The 14,220-nt window shown below is 41.3% G+C and overlaps 1 protein-coding gene across 1 annotated transcript; it reads right to left on the bottom strand.

Moving 5' to 3' along the window:
* Positions 1 to 58: 58 nt before the first annotated feature.
* On the bottom strand, positions 59 to 13,731 carry PLIN2 (perilipin 2). Its single transcript, XM_031609998.2, has 9 exons — positions 13,580 to 13,731; positions 11,313 to 11,369; positions 11,030 to 11,225; positions 10,297 to 10,379; positions 9,492 to 9,777; positions 9,005 to 9,189; positions 8,182 to 8,316; positions 7,213 to 7,503; positions 59 to 1,273 (listed from the first exon to the last, which is right to left on the bottom strand). The coding sequence occupies exons 2-9, from the start codon at positions 11,340 to 11,342 to the stop codon at positions 1,139 to 1,141; spliced, it is 1,341 nt and encodes a 446-aa protein (XP_031465858.2). The 5' UTR covers positions 11,343 to 11,369; positions 13,580 to 13,731; the 3' UTR covers positions 59 to 1,138.
* Positions 13,732 to 14,220: the final 489 nt, after the last annotated feature.

Below are 14,220 nucleotides of genomic sequence, written 5' to 3'. Positions count from 1 at the left end.
TTAGGTGATCGAATAACCTCACCGCGAAAACCAAGTAAAACTCGCACATACAGCAGGCTGTGTAGTTCAGACTTTTATTTCAAGGCATTTCTGTGGCCGGACGCGGCCGGGGAGGCGGTGCGGGGCCCATCCCCAGGCGCGCTGCCCCTGCCGCCGCGCGGCCCCGCGCCCAGGCGCGGTTGTGATCCCCAGAGAAGCGCAGCGAGCGGCGTCCGCCCGGCACCGCTCGCTCAGAAGCGCTGTGTGCTCATCAGCGCGGCTTCGGCATTTCCTAGCAAGTAGTTAACCCAGAGTTTGTTTAATCGTGAAAAGACTGACAACAGAAACACCCCTACCTTCAATTTGCTTTCTTGACTTTTTTTTTTCACCTTTTTCTTATCATAAATCTGCTTCTACCTTACCCTTCTCTATTCCCTCTCGCTTCCTAGTATCTTCCCCCTCCGTTTCCAGCTGCCATCCTTACTCCTACTCCACTCCCTTTTTAAGCATTTACCATCTCCTGCTGAGGCTTCACAACAGTGAGCATCAGGAAGGTCAGCATTCTTGCACGCAGGAGGCAAAGCAGAAAGAAGGAACATCCTGTTGTACACAAAGCACCCATGACAAAGGGACCCATCTCTATGCTGTTAGGGCACAGAGCCCAGAAAAATCAACCTGAGAGAATCTGAGATGGCCCAAGTCTCCTGCCCCTCCCAGCAGCAAAGAGGTAGATGCAGAAGAGCCTTTTGGGGAAGACTGGAAGGATAAGCTGTGGGGCAAATCCTCATAAACTCCTTTTGTTGGCAGCCCTTTATGCAAAGCACTGGGGTGTTCTCTTGGCTGTTGCCAACTGGAAAACAAGCAGCTAGACAAATAATTAACAAATACTAGAACATTGGATATGCTCATTAGGCTATACCTGGCTTGTAGAACAGGAGCTTGACACAAAAGCTAATGAATCAGTTTAGTATGTAGTCCTTAGAAAGAATAATAAGTTTTGATGCAGCTAGAAGAAATGGCTCTGATTTAAAAAAAAAAAAAAAAAAAAAAAAAAAAAAAAAAAAGTCCAAAGCTAGGTAGATTTGACTTTTGAAAGGAGAAATATAAGTTAAACATGGCAAAAATACAATGTATCAAAAATACATTTTCCTGTTTCTCTTCATTCAGCTCTTTGCCCTGTGGTATATGGGCCATTTGTGCGTGAAAAGTCTTGTTGATCTTCTTCGTCCAAATCCAAGATGTCTGGGATATCATCTGACTCTGAAGACAGGTCTGTAATAGTGAAATCTGGAACCTGCATAGGAACAAAATTCAAATAAATACAAGGGTAGAACTAAATAAATGTTGTAGTACTCCTGACTGAAATCAAGAGACGAAGAAGCATTTCTTGAAATCAGACCCAAAATACTCAATACAGAGTTAAATATGTTCAGTCACAAACGTGTGGTATCAAGGCCAAATATTATGTAAGCTATAAACCAGTTGCTTAGAAGACAGGATTTTATAGTAGACATGGAATAGAGCTTAAAAGGCTGGATGGGGCCTTGTGCAGCCTGATCTAGTGGGAAGTGTTCTGCCCACAGCAAGGGTTCGAACTGGAAGTCCCTCCCATCCAAACCACTCCACAATTCTGTATTTAAAATGAGTAGGGCATATCACCACGCTCAGTGACTGTCTGATCAGTGATAATTTTCTCTGTAACCTAGGAACATGATACTTCTATTATTTCTGACCATGTTGATCCTATTGATCATAGGGTAATCAACCTCTCTGACTGAAGTTGGTGTTTTCTTAATTTTCTTACCACATATGCTATAAGCAGTTAACCCCATTAATGTAGGATGTTCACAGCCATGAAACAATTTTAAACGGGAGTGTATTGGTACAGCAAAACAGGGTTTGTCTCAGTATAATTTATCTCAGTTTTGAACATGCTAAATTATTTTAAAAGAGAACACATTACTATCTGCATCAGTGTAGCCAAAGAGGTGCAAATTCCTGATGTTACAGGCTTGCTTAGGTAAAGGACCTTCACTTTCATCTCACTTTTGTGTTTAATTATACTCTCATTTCATAGTTGATAAGAAGTTGGAACAAACTAGTAAGTCAATGTATGCAACAAAGAATTAGGTCAGATAGGACCCTTCTTCATATCATCCTCCATAAGATTTTTGGATCTTCTTATATGGACTAGCACAAAGCTTACAGAATCCTTGTATGAAATTATGCAAAACATACTTCAGCAGTTTTGCTCTCTTAGAAACCAAATGCTAATGTCAATATTAACTTGATTTTGAACTCATATCTTCTTTTTCTTGCTTTCTTCTTTTTTTTTTTTTTTTAGAGCTGAGCCACCAGCAATTTGAGAGGTAATTATTGTTTGCTTTCAAAACAAGAACTTGTCTTTAGTCATCAGAGACTGTATTATCCAAAAGAGATCTATTTTCTGTCCAAGTAATTTAACAAAACTTTAACAAAACAATGCACGACACCACCAGCAAGCTGTACATTTACTATTTGCTGATTATGCAAATAAAGAACAGATCAAAAAGTAACAAAATTAAGTTCAACTTTCTTTTTTTGTGTCTCTTTTTAATCAGCTGCCTTAGAGGAGGGTTATTTTGGATGGTTTGAGATTTTTTTTTTGTTTTGACTAAAGAGCTGTTTATTTTTAAAATGCAGAAATGATCTATCAGTTGTTCCTAAATTCTTTCACTATTTCACTAGCTCCATCGTATTACTATAAGCTTCAGTTTAGGAAATACTACAAAAAGTCATGATCTACAGAATTGAAGAGATTTCAAGAGCTTTCCACCTCCACCTTTTTTTTTTTTTCCCCTTCCAGTTTGAGGCAAGTCTATTGCTTACACAAATGTTGTAATTTGGATTTTGCTAGAACATATGCTGCCATGGACATGCTTGTGAAGCTTTCATACTATGTGGAGGTTTTTTTATGAATGCTTGCATGTAATACTTTTCAGCCAATGACAATAAGCAACAATGGCAAGTGAAAAGGGAAGTTTCTACTAGCATGAATGGAACAAGATTCCGAGGTCTCTTCCAACTCAAGGAATTCCATGGATCTGTAAAATATCAGAGCTCTCTAGCCCAAACAAAACCCTCATGTATTTTGAACTAAAAGTATACTAAGTTGATGATTCTACATTAGTATATCTGAACTGTTTGATATATGCAATAATTAAGAAACAAGTAAAATTACAGGGGCAATTTATGAGCAGGCTCTTGTTAATGTTTTAGGCTTTCCTCCTTCCATTTGAGTTTTCAGCAGTTATTAGAACATCAATCATTTTCAGTCCATAGGTTTTCATATACTGCTGCAAAAACATATGACTTCGGAAGATATCTCTGTCATCCTTAACTCTAGTGGGCATTTTAGTAGACATTCTTTCAAGCTGTGCTAGAAAAAGTCAGAAAATTTTATTCTGAGTATTGTAATTACAATGGAGTCCAAGGATAAACTATCTAAGATTACCAGCAAGAATATATCCACACAAATTAGTGTTGCAGTTCAGTTCAAGCACCCAGTGCTTTCCTCATTAGGAAAAAACTAATAATTTAAATCCAAGGGTTTGCATTTGTTATAATAAATCAGGATCATATTAATTCACCATTACTTAGCCTTCTCTTTCACCAACAAGGATTTCTAATTCCTTAATATTCTGTACACTTGCTTTCTAAGCAAGTTAAAAAAGAAACCAAAGTAGAATGATGCAAAGTTTTTGTACAGTGTTTTGGAACAAAATACTGTCAGCTCAGACATTATATAAATATATATATATATATATATATAATATATATATTAAAAAAATTATATAACTATTTAACCAATCATTCCTCTGTTTGTGAACACCTGTTGTAGCTCAGCTGTAAAAAGTCAAAATAACTTATGCAGAAGCCACACAACAATACACAGTGAGATGAACATTTCTCAGGACTTGACAGGGAAATTTTTTCTTTGCTTTCTATTTTGTCTTCTTGCTGATCATTAGTAAGGCTAGATAACCCTCTTAAAGAGTATGATCCTAAGTGCAACTTAAGGCAGAACAGAAAGATATTACTGTTGCAGTAATATCAATTACTACTGTTAATTTCTCACTCTTTAGACAGTGAGACATTTATATATCTTATTTGATTCGTCTTTTCAGTATGAAGGTCCATAGCCATATCTGAGCTTTAAAAAACATGCATAAAAATGGAGATTCCCTTCATTGAATGAACAGCTGCTTGCAAACCTGATTAGCCCCACTCTCCTTCAAAGCACTGCTACAAAGGGTGCATCTTATAACTCTTATTACAAACAGAGATTAAAAAGAACTTGGTCAGTACTTAAAACAGAATTAATCGCTGAAAAAATTACAAGAATTACAACCTTAATTCAGGTTCTAGATGGAAAGATATCTTGCTGCCTCATATTAACTTAGAGTTAAAAATTCCCCATGCAAATAGCAAGTATTTAAGGCTGGAAATTCTGGAATCCTGATCTATAGTCCTCTGTCATTACAATTGTGTTTATTTTTTTAAACATTCCAAAAGTTCTAATCCATTCCCATAAGAAGGCCAGAGTGTATATAACTTGTTTCAGTGCTCACAACCGTACCAGGAAGGAGGTATTGCTTCATGTATAAACATGCCACCTAAAATGCATCTTTGACAAGGGGACAGGCTTCCTTGAACTCCTGCTTTGCATCACACTATTTGATGATCTCTTTGAAAAGACCATCGCTGCTACATTAAATGATTGCAATGCACAGAGCACCAGATTTACCTGGAGAGCTCTAAACCACGGCATCTTATTTCTGAGTAACAGTAATTCCCTTCCAGAGCAAGGAATCACAATACTTACTGGTGAACAACTCCAAAGTCTTGAGTGTTAAATTCATATCAGTCAAGTTCAAAAGAGGGTATGTAAAGTTAAAGAAATAATTTATACTGGCTATAGGGAGCCAGCAGCCAAAGCAGGCAGATGGGAGTTTCATACTCAGAGAACACCCAAATGGAAAAGAATGTTGACTTTTGTCTATACCCTTCTTAGTCACTGTAAGACCATCTGCAAGTTCACAGGCGAGATCATTAACAGTAAGCACCAAAAAAATGCAGCAGTAAAGCGAAGACTGAATGGAAGAGTACACAAGAACTCAAAAGGAGGAAGGAAGACATTACTTATCTATACACAGACACACACAAACACGTTTTTAATGTCTACTTTTGCATTGCAAGCTTGCTTTCTCTCAGACCCAGCATGAAAGAGTCACAGAACAGCAAGTTACATGTTTTGCACACCATTCAAATGGAGACAGACTTTGGCTGCTGAAGCATTTATTACTAAGGTACAAAATGAATTACAAAAAGTTGGCTACAAAAAAAGCATACAACAGCAGGCAGCTGGGTACAAACAGCATGAATCTTGTCTTTATACTGTGTTAAGAAAAATACACTTTGATAATGATTTAGTCAAGTTGCTTTGTAATACAATTGTACTGTTAGTAAGAGCACTGGCACAGCATTTAAGTAACTCCAGCTGACTCAGTCAGAAACCCCACTTTCTGCTATGGATTTCTGCACTTATTTTCATGAATTAGGTAGCAGTTCATTTAAGACAGCCAGATACAAAATAATAATCAAATGCATAATCTGCAGCAAATACAGAATTTAAGTACACTTAGCTTAAATGCATTTCATAGCACATAAGGCTATTATATACTGGGCTTCTGCAAGGCCTTTGACATGGTTTCCCATCATATCCTTATCTCTAAATTGGAGAGATATGAATTTGAAAGATGGACTATTTTCTAGATAGGGACGTGGCTGGAAGGCGACAGCTAGAGAATTATGGCCAATGGCTCTGTGTCCAGCTGGAGGCCAGCAATGAGCGGCATACCCCAAGGGTACGTCTTGGTACAAGTACCTATTAAAGTCTTTATCAATGACATAGATGATTGGATCAAGTGCACCCTCAGCAAGTTTGCTGATGGCACCAAGCTGTGTGGTGCAGTTGATATGGTAGTACGAAGGGATGACATCCAAAGGGACCTTGATAAAATTGAAAGGCAGGCCCCAGTGAAGTATAACAAAGCATTCCCAGATACATATACAGTGTGGGAAAGCTTCTTGAGAGTAGCCCTGGTAGATGAGAAAATTTAACGTGAGCCAACAGCAAGCACTTGAAGGCCAACAGTACCCTGGGCTACATCAGAAGAGAGGTGGCCAGCTGGGTGAGGGAGGTGAGCATCCCTCTCTACACCACCCTTATGAGGCCCCATCTGGAGTACTGCATCCAGGTCTGGGGCCACCAGCACAGAGAAAATACTGAGCTTTTGGAGAGGGTCTGGGGAGAGCCACAAGGATGATCAGAAGGTTGGAGCACCTCTAATATGGAGAGAGGCTGAAGGAGCTGGGCTTGCGGCTGTGGGGAGACTTTGTTATGGCCTACCAATACTTAAAGGGGGATTATAAACAGAAGAGATATTTTAACTCTTTTTTTTTATAAAAAAAAAAAAACATTGTCAGATAGCAATAGGATAAGGGGGAATGGTTTCAAACTAAAGGAAGGAAGATTTAGATTAGATGTCAGGGGAAGTTTTTCTGCTTAGAAGGTGGGTGAGACCCTGGAACAGGTTGTCCAGAGGTTGCTGATGGCCCATCCCTGGAGGCATTCAAGGCCAGGCTGGATAGGACCTGGGCAACCTCGCCTAGTGCTTGACCTAGCAGTTGGCAACCCTTCCTGCAGCAAGGGGCTTGCAACCTGATGATCCTTGAAGACTTTTCTAACCCAAGCCATTCTGAGATTATTCTGATAAGAAATTAAACAACAAATGAAGTGCTTTTAATTGCAATTTATCTAATTTAGAATAGAACAATTAGTACCATTAATAAGCAAGGTGAGGTTTCTTGACTTTACAGACAAACAAGGCATTCTGACAACTGTAAGCTGCCAATTCTTAGGCACTTAATCACATGTCTGTTTTAGAATAGCTTTACAACTCATTTGTGGGAGAGTCTCTTCTCACCACTCCAAGTTTTTTCTCCAAGGCTTTTTGACAGCTACAGTTGTTAAACATCACTTGTTTGGCCAGTCTGCAGGGTACATATATGCTGTGCAATTTACTCAACATTATGTTCAAGCTGTTTGTCTTTCTGGCTGGAATTTTTCTCCCCTTCACCTTCCTTCTCAGCATGCTGAGGGCCAGGCAGTTGTGGGTAAAAGGGACCTACCAGCCAGTTGAGCGGTGTGTTGTTAACAAGATAATCCATCATATCATCCAGAGACTCCTTCATTTTCTTCAGCTGTCCTTTGCTAGTAGTAAGAAAGCTGTCTGATAGTTCCTGGAAGGAGGATGCTGATCGGAAGATTTCATAGACATCACCAGCCATTGAGCGAACACTGTAAACCTGATCCTGCACACTCTGTGGCAGCCCCTGTATGCTTGTAACCAGTGTGAGGCAGGTGGTCTGAAGCTGCTGAGTGAGACTCTGCGCAATAGCTAGAGTTCTTGATTCAATGTGCTAGAAATAAAAGCATGACAGCCCATCAGTATATTTTTAATGACTATAACTAGCTTCATGTTGCTCAAGAGACAAGGGAGAACAAAAAGGGCAAAAGATGTAGAAGATAATGTAATAATGTTTAAGAATGAAGAGTCAGAGATAACTTGAAAGTACTTGATTTCTTTATTGCTCAAGTACTTTGTGGAACAGAAACACTGACAGCTTCTTCCTAGCAAAAGATAAGCAAGCTCATTTCATCTCTGGATAAGAAATGATAGTAAGTAAATATATTATAGTTAATGAGTCACTGTTCAAAGCTACACATGACTCTCTTCCTCAAACTGCTTTATACTAACAAACTGCTATTTCTGGTCTAGCCATATAAGAGAATCCTAGCTGATCTAGGTACAGATATCTAAACAAGCTCATATGTTGAGCAGGATGACTATTCTTTTGAAAAGACAATGAATCCAGTAGTGGTTGCAGAAAAGTAGGCTTGTTTATGAGTCAGGATGTCCCCTATATATCATAGTAATCACTAGCAGTTGTCCTGGGCTTAAGTATTCAGAGTCCACATTTGCTCATAAGTATTCTGTGTTGCTAAGATGTTGTGCACTATACAGACTGTTAGTTTGCCAATATCACCTTGACAGTATGCAATGCATTTAATTCTAGTTTACATTTACAACTATTTACCTCAGCACTATGCGATTCATCACCATCATTTTGACCTGTATTTTTCTTCCATTCTACCCAGGATTGATAAAGCTTTTCCTGAGCACCAAGAAGTTTCTGATTGGCACTATTCATGTTCTTTCTGGCATACTCGATCTGAAATACAGCCAAACAAGGAAGTAAAGAAAGAGTCCAAAACAGTTTCATTAGGGCTTTGTAACCCTTTGAGCATCTGAAGTTCAGGATAAATGACTTTGGGGAATGTAGCACACTGCTTCTCTTCAAAGAGAAAACTAGAAAACTAGAAGCAGTTTATTTCTCTCTCTACCTGAACTATTTTACAGTCCCCCACTAACTTCCTACACAAAGGAATTGGAAGTACATAGGAGGCCATAACTTTATGTACAATTCCTGTTGTACATAAAGGTATGTAGAACAGATTACTGAAGTACCCAGAAATGCTTAAACACCCACAGCAAGAAAAGCAAGCCCATGAAGCATCCTACTTTTCTTAATATAGAGGAATTAGTTAAAGCACACTGAAGTGTTTCCAAATTGCAAGACATTACCTTCACTAAGTTGTAATCAAAACAGTAATATATTTTTTTAACATGTTATTTCTATTTCTGCAGTGTTCAAAATTAAAAGCAACTGGTAGTTTGTCTGCAGATCAGTTTGACGTAGGACCTCTCCTGTCTGGTTGTGAAAAGCACCAAGTATGAAGTTCTTAATATTTTGAAAATGCACTTAATGAGGGAGCAATCCCATTTTCCCAGGTCACTTTTTGTCAGTACTCTAACACTTACATTTCCATTTTATACTTAAAGCAAAAGCTTAAACTTACCAGACTAACAGTGTTGTGCAGCTGAGAAATTGTCTCCTGGCTTTTCTGTTTAGCATCTCTCACTTTGTTTAAGGCTTGTTGGTAGGCACGTGCACGGAACTTTGAAGACAGAGATCCTAGTCGAACATAATAACTTGGCTTTTGGACTCCAACTTCAAAACCTTCAACTTTCGCAGCTTCTCTTTCTGGTAATTGGGAAGGAAGCAGATTGACCAGTGGAAGAAAGCTTTAAATTAGCAAGATAACTTTGCTTAGTAACAACTGATTACTGGACTTCCAGACTTGCTCACAGTCTTAATTAGAGATTTAGTTGATAGAATTCTAAAGTATAGGGACCTAACATCCATTCTGCTTGACTATCTATCAACAAGGCAGTTTGGAAAGCACTGCCCCCCTCTCCATTACAAACAACTAGTAAGCAGATGATTGCTTATTTTTTCTTCAGTATAAAGTATACCAACAAAATTAAATCTTGAAATGGTCTTACCTAGTTCTGCTTCTGTTAGTGGGAGATACTGGTCTACAAGGGTCTCTGATTTAGTGAGAGCACTGTCCATTCCACTGCTCATCATCTGCACCACACGACTTCCCAAGACAGTGTTGATGCCACCATTGACAACAGACTTAGTCATTTCTACACTGTCTTGCACTGCTTCTTTAGTCTTGCCCACAACTCCAGTGATTTTGTGAGCAACAGTTTCCTTGGCACCAGTCATAGTGGTTGTTACAGCTTCTCTGGCTCCAACAACTACATCCTTAGCATTGGCAACAACCTGCCAAAGAAAATGTTAGTTCACAAAAAGAAATAAAATTTGCTAGGGAGAGCTACATTACTCCAGAAACAATTATACTAAAACTTTTACCATTCTCAGTTACCTAAGAATAAACTGCATTAAAAGCATACAGATGAGACAAAATAAAAAGTGACTACCATGCAGCCTTTAGCTCAAAACTCTTCAGTAATGTAAATTACACATCCTCTTCATATTGCACAGGAAAAAAATACTCAAAAAAAAAAAAAAATAGATGCCCACCAGCGAAGAGTAGCTACACCTATGTCAAATAGCGGGCTAACGTCTTTTAAGGAAAACAAAAAAATGAAAACAAAGCTCAGTGACCTTCCAAAAGCAAGAAGGTGTTGTATAGAAACACACTTTACTTCACAGATTAGAAGCCATGAGGAGATGAGTGCTGTTTATATAAACTCTCCTCCTTGCATTTTTAGAAATAGCAGAAACTACAATCAATATACATGCTCTTCTGCTTGGTATATAAACATGGAAAGGACTTACCTTATCAGTGGGTTGATTCAGTATAGGAAGTCTCTCTTCAATTTTATCAAGACCTATACATGCATAGTTGTTGGCAACCACAACTATAGAAAAAATAACAGTTGATTTAAGGTTTCAGTTTGTCATAATTCCAGCTGATATTTCTTCTTGAAATGGAGCTCACACAACAGCACACACAAAATAGCTTCTCCCCCCCTTTCAGTGAGATATGAGGCAGCTAAGCCTCAAAAAGAAGACAGCTTTTACCATGCCCTAAGCAAGTTCGCTTGCTGACACAAAGTCTTTTCTTAGACCTTACAAGCAGCTGTTGTAACAAGCTGAGGCATAGGGCCTTCTGCCAGAATTAGGAAACTAAGGGTCCTGGTTACAACAGCCTTGTGTTTAAACTTGGGAACTGTGTCACAAGTTGTTCTCTTGAGAGAAAGTACAAAGTAGCACTTGAAAACAGGTGAAAGGTGAGGAAAGTGTTGAGCAAGAGACTACTTCACCACCCTGCAACTCAAGAGGAGCCAGTCAGTTCAGCATTATAAAAGCTTGAATTTGCTTAGCATTTGGAATTCCCCCTCCCAAAATCATACCCATCATGTAATCAGTTACATCAGTTATTCAACAAGCAGTACAACAGGTTCAGTCAGCTCCAAACCAGCACATCCATGCTTAACTGTAAGCACATCTGGATATAAAAAAACAATCAGCTGAATTAAAGTTATCAGCAACCCCATATTAGCCTTACTTTGTGGTTCCAGTTTCTGGATGATAGGCATAGCACTAGTCATGGCTACTGAAGTAATTGTCTTCACTCCTTTCTCTGCTATCTCACATACTGACTTCAAATAGGGATGGTTATCCTTTGTGGTGATGTAGGCTGTAGACACCATATCATAGGTGGAGCTCACCAAAGGAAGGTTTGCTACCCTCGACACAATGTTCTGTTTTAAAACAAAGAGACTAGTTTACTCATTTTTCTAAGCTAGACAGTAGAAAAAAAAAAACCTACTGGGCTAATTTAAACTTACCTGTTGTGGATCAATTGCTGCTAATGCCATTTTTTCAGGTCTTGAATCTTACAGAGCCTATGAGAAAAGCATATCAGAGTTAGCATATCCTCACAAACAACTTTATCTAAACACCAGGCTTTCAAACTGACAGAATTCCTTTGTAATCAATCCCAAAGATAAAGAGGATTAAAGATGTAAACTTTCTTGCAAGCAATAGCTATGTTTTACTTCAAATTAATTTGAAGTTCAAAAGCTTTGTTTCTTAAGTGCTTTCTTTGGGTTAGGCAATACAAGTAAGACACAGGCTTGGGGCAGAGTGACTGGAAGACTGTATGGAAGAAATGGACCTAGAGTGTTGGTAGATGCTTGGCAAAACATGAGCCAGTGTGAGATACCATACAAAAAGCTTTTGTCTCAAAGATTACTGTGGACTGCAAGGACAACTGGAGATGGCTCTGCCTACACAGGGGTGTCAGGAACAAGGAAGATAAGGGGAATGTCTTTGCACCAGTCGCATTCCAGGCTACTCCCAAGATGTGGAAGCTCAGCCATATGTGGAGCCCTTGGCTTCTCTGATGCTGATAAGCCTGCACCAGACTATACAGTATATATAAGGATTCCACAAAAACAAAAACTTCTTTTTCCTGTGTTGCATGTTCCCAGAATCATGGAACATCACAACACTGGAGGGAGTTATCTCTGCATTCATATGATGAGCCCTTGCTTTTAATTATGATCTTTTTTACTATCACTTTCTTCGTCCCTCTTCCCATCCCCAGGCTTAGCTAACCAAGATTTTAATAACAAACTGGTTGGGCAAATATGTGACTTCATTCCGAATCTTAACCTCATGTTGGATATACATATCATGAACCTTCTTGTTTCTGACAGTTGAAGCAAGACAGCCAGCAGTGTGCCCAGATAGCCAAGAAGGCCAATGGCATCCTGGCATGTATCAGAAACAGTGCTGCCAGTAGAAGCAGGGAAGTGACCGTTCCCCTGCCAGCTCTGATGAGGCTGCACCTCAAGTACCGTGCTGTTTTGGTGGACCCCTCACTACACGAAAGACATTGCAGCCATGGAGCATGCCCACAGAAGGACAACAAAGCTGGGGAAGGGTCTGGAGCACAAGTCTTACGGGGAACAGCTGAGGGAACTGGGAATGTTTAGCCTGGAAAAGAGGTGGCTCAGGGAAGATCTTGTAGCTCTCTACACAATACATGAAAGAAAGTTCTGTCAAGGAGGGAGTCAGCCTCTTCTTCAGTATAATTAGCAATAGGACTAGAAGGAATAGGCACAAGTTGCACCACAGGGGTTCAGATTGCACATTGGAAACATTTCTTCTGGAGAGTAGCAAGATCCTGGAATGGGCTTCCCAGGGATGTGGTTGAATCATCGTCCCTAGAGGTGTTCAAGAACTTGGATGTTGTGCTAAGGGCCATGGTAAAGTGGGGAAGTATTGGTCATAGGTGGATGGCTGGACTGGATGATCTTTGAGGCCATTTCCAGCCCTGGCAAATCTGCGATTCTGTGACACACAAGAAACAGGAACTTAGGTACAGCAGTTCATCAGAGAACTGTGAAAAAAAATTATGACATATGGATTAGTTTGTTTATTTTTCTATAAGAAATGCACATAATTGTCCTAACAGTAGAACCAGTTAGGAAGAAAAGCCACACAGTGGTTCTTAAGCTAACAGTTTGCTAAACCTCTAATTTAGGATGCATGAAAGAAGGATGAAGAATCTGTCATGAGTAGTTTTACTCATTCCAGTTAGCATAATTGAGTCAAGCTTGAAATGTGAGCCATCACTGTGGCCCAGATCTTGAGAACACTTGGACGACTGCAAAAAAGCACCAATAACATCCGTACGGTTCTCACTCAAGTTACACCACTAAAGGCTCACACCGTTCACAAGCTGCCTCACTATAACACGCAGAATGAATACAGAGAGGTTGAACTAAACCCGACGTGATGCACGCGGCAAGCCCGGCACCCGCACACCTCCAAGCGGCAGGTCCGGATCGCCCTCACCGAGCAGGCAGGACGCACACAGCGATCAGCGGACGGGCTCCCGCCGCCCGCGGGGGCAGCAGAGCGGCAGCAGAGCGGCCGAGGCGATGACGGAGGCAGCGGGGGCGGCCCCGCGGCGCGGGAAGCCGCAGCTCCCGGCGAGGCCGGCAGGCAGGCAGCCACCGAGCTCAGCCATGTTGCGGAGCCGGCCTCGAGGTCGCCGAGGGCTCCCGCTGCCCCGGACGGCCGACGAGAGCCGGGCGGTACTCACCCACGGGAGAAACGCGCCGTCACAGCCGCAGCCTCAGAGCTCGCGCGCCGCCGCACAGTATGGAAGCCGGGCGGCGTCCCTCCTTTTTTATGGGGAGCGGCCGCCGTTGGCCGCGCGCCGCCGCGCTCTCGCGAGAGCAACACCTCCCCGCGCCTTGCGTCACCACCGCCCTGCGCCCCGCCCCGCGAACGGGCGGTACCGCTGGGCAGCGCCTCATCGCCGGCTACCGAGCGCTTGGCGCGCCGCGCCACCAGTCCGCCGCCTCCACTGGCCCTGCGGCGCCTACTGCGGGGGGGGGGCGGTGGTGGGCTGCTGGAAGTCACGGGAACGCAATTACCCGTGTTGCGATCGAGCGTCTCAGCAAGAGGGTAGATTCTTTTTATTGAAGGAAACTCTTGTTCAGCCGATCTTTCAGGAAAATCAGATCTTTGTACCTTAATGCACAGAGGAAGGGAAGCAGCCCATCAGACCCCTGGCCAGGCGCAAGGTCTGCAGAGAGCAGAGCCAGGAGAGGACGAGTTACGCATGAAATGCTCGCTCTCTTCTCACGTGAAATCTTTCAGCTTGTCCCTTTGGGCAAGGAATACAGCAAGAGATTGGGCTGCACTAGTCTGAAATCAGGAACTAACATCCACCCAGCG

Source organism: Phasianus colchicus, chromosome Z, assembly GCF_987193195.1.
Source record: "Phasianus colchicus chromosome Z, bPhaCol1.hap1.1, whole genome shotgun sequence".
In the NCBI taxonomy this organism is placed as follows: Eukaryota; Metazoa; Chordata; class Aves; order Galliformes; family Phasianidae; genus Phasianus; species Phasianus colchicus.
Note: the sequence above shows the minus strand (reverse complement) of the source record. Positions and strands in the feature narration are given on the sequence as shown.

Coding starts and splice junctions, on each gene's coding strand:
- PLIN2 (XM_031609998.2), bottom strand. CDS start 11,342: ATGGCATTAGCAGCAATTGATCCACAACAG. Junction 11,226..11,312: donor CAGCAATTGATCCACAACAG/GTAAGTTTAAAT, acceptor GTTTTAAAACAG/AACATTGTGTCGAGGGTAGC. Junction 9,778..10,296: donor TGAATCAACCCACTGATAAG/GTAAGTCCTTTC, acceptor TTTCTTTGGCAG/GTTGTTGCCAATGCTAAGGA.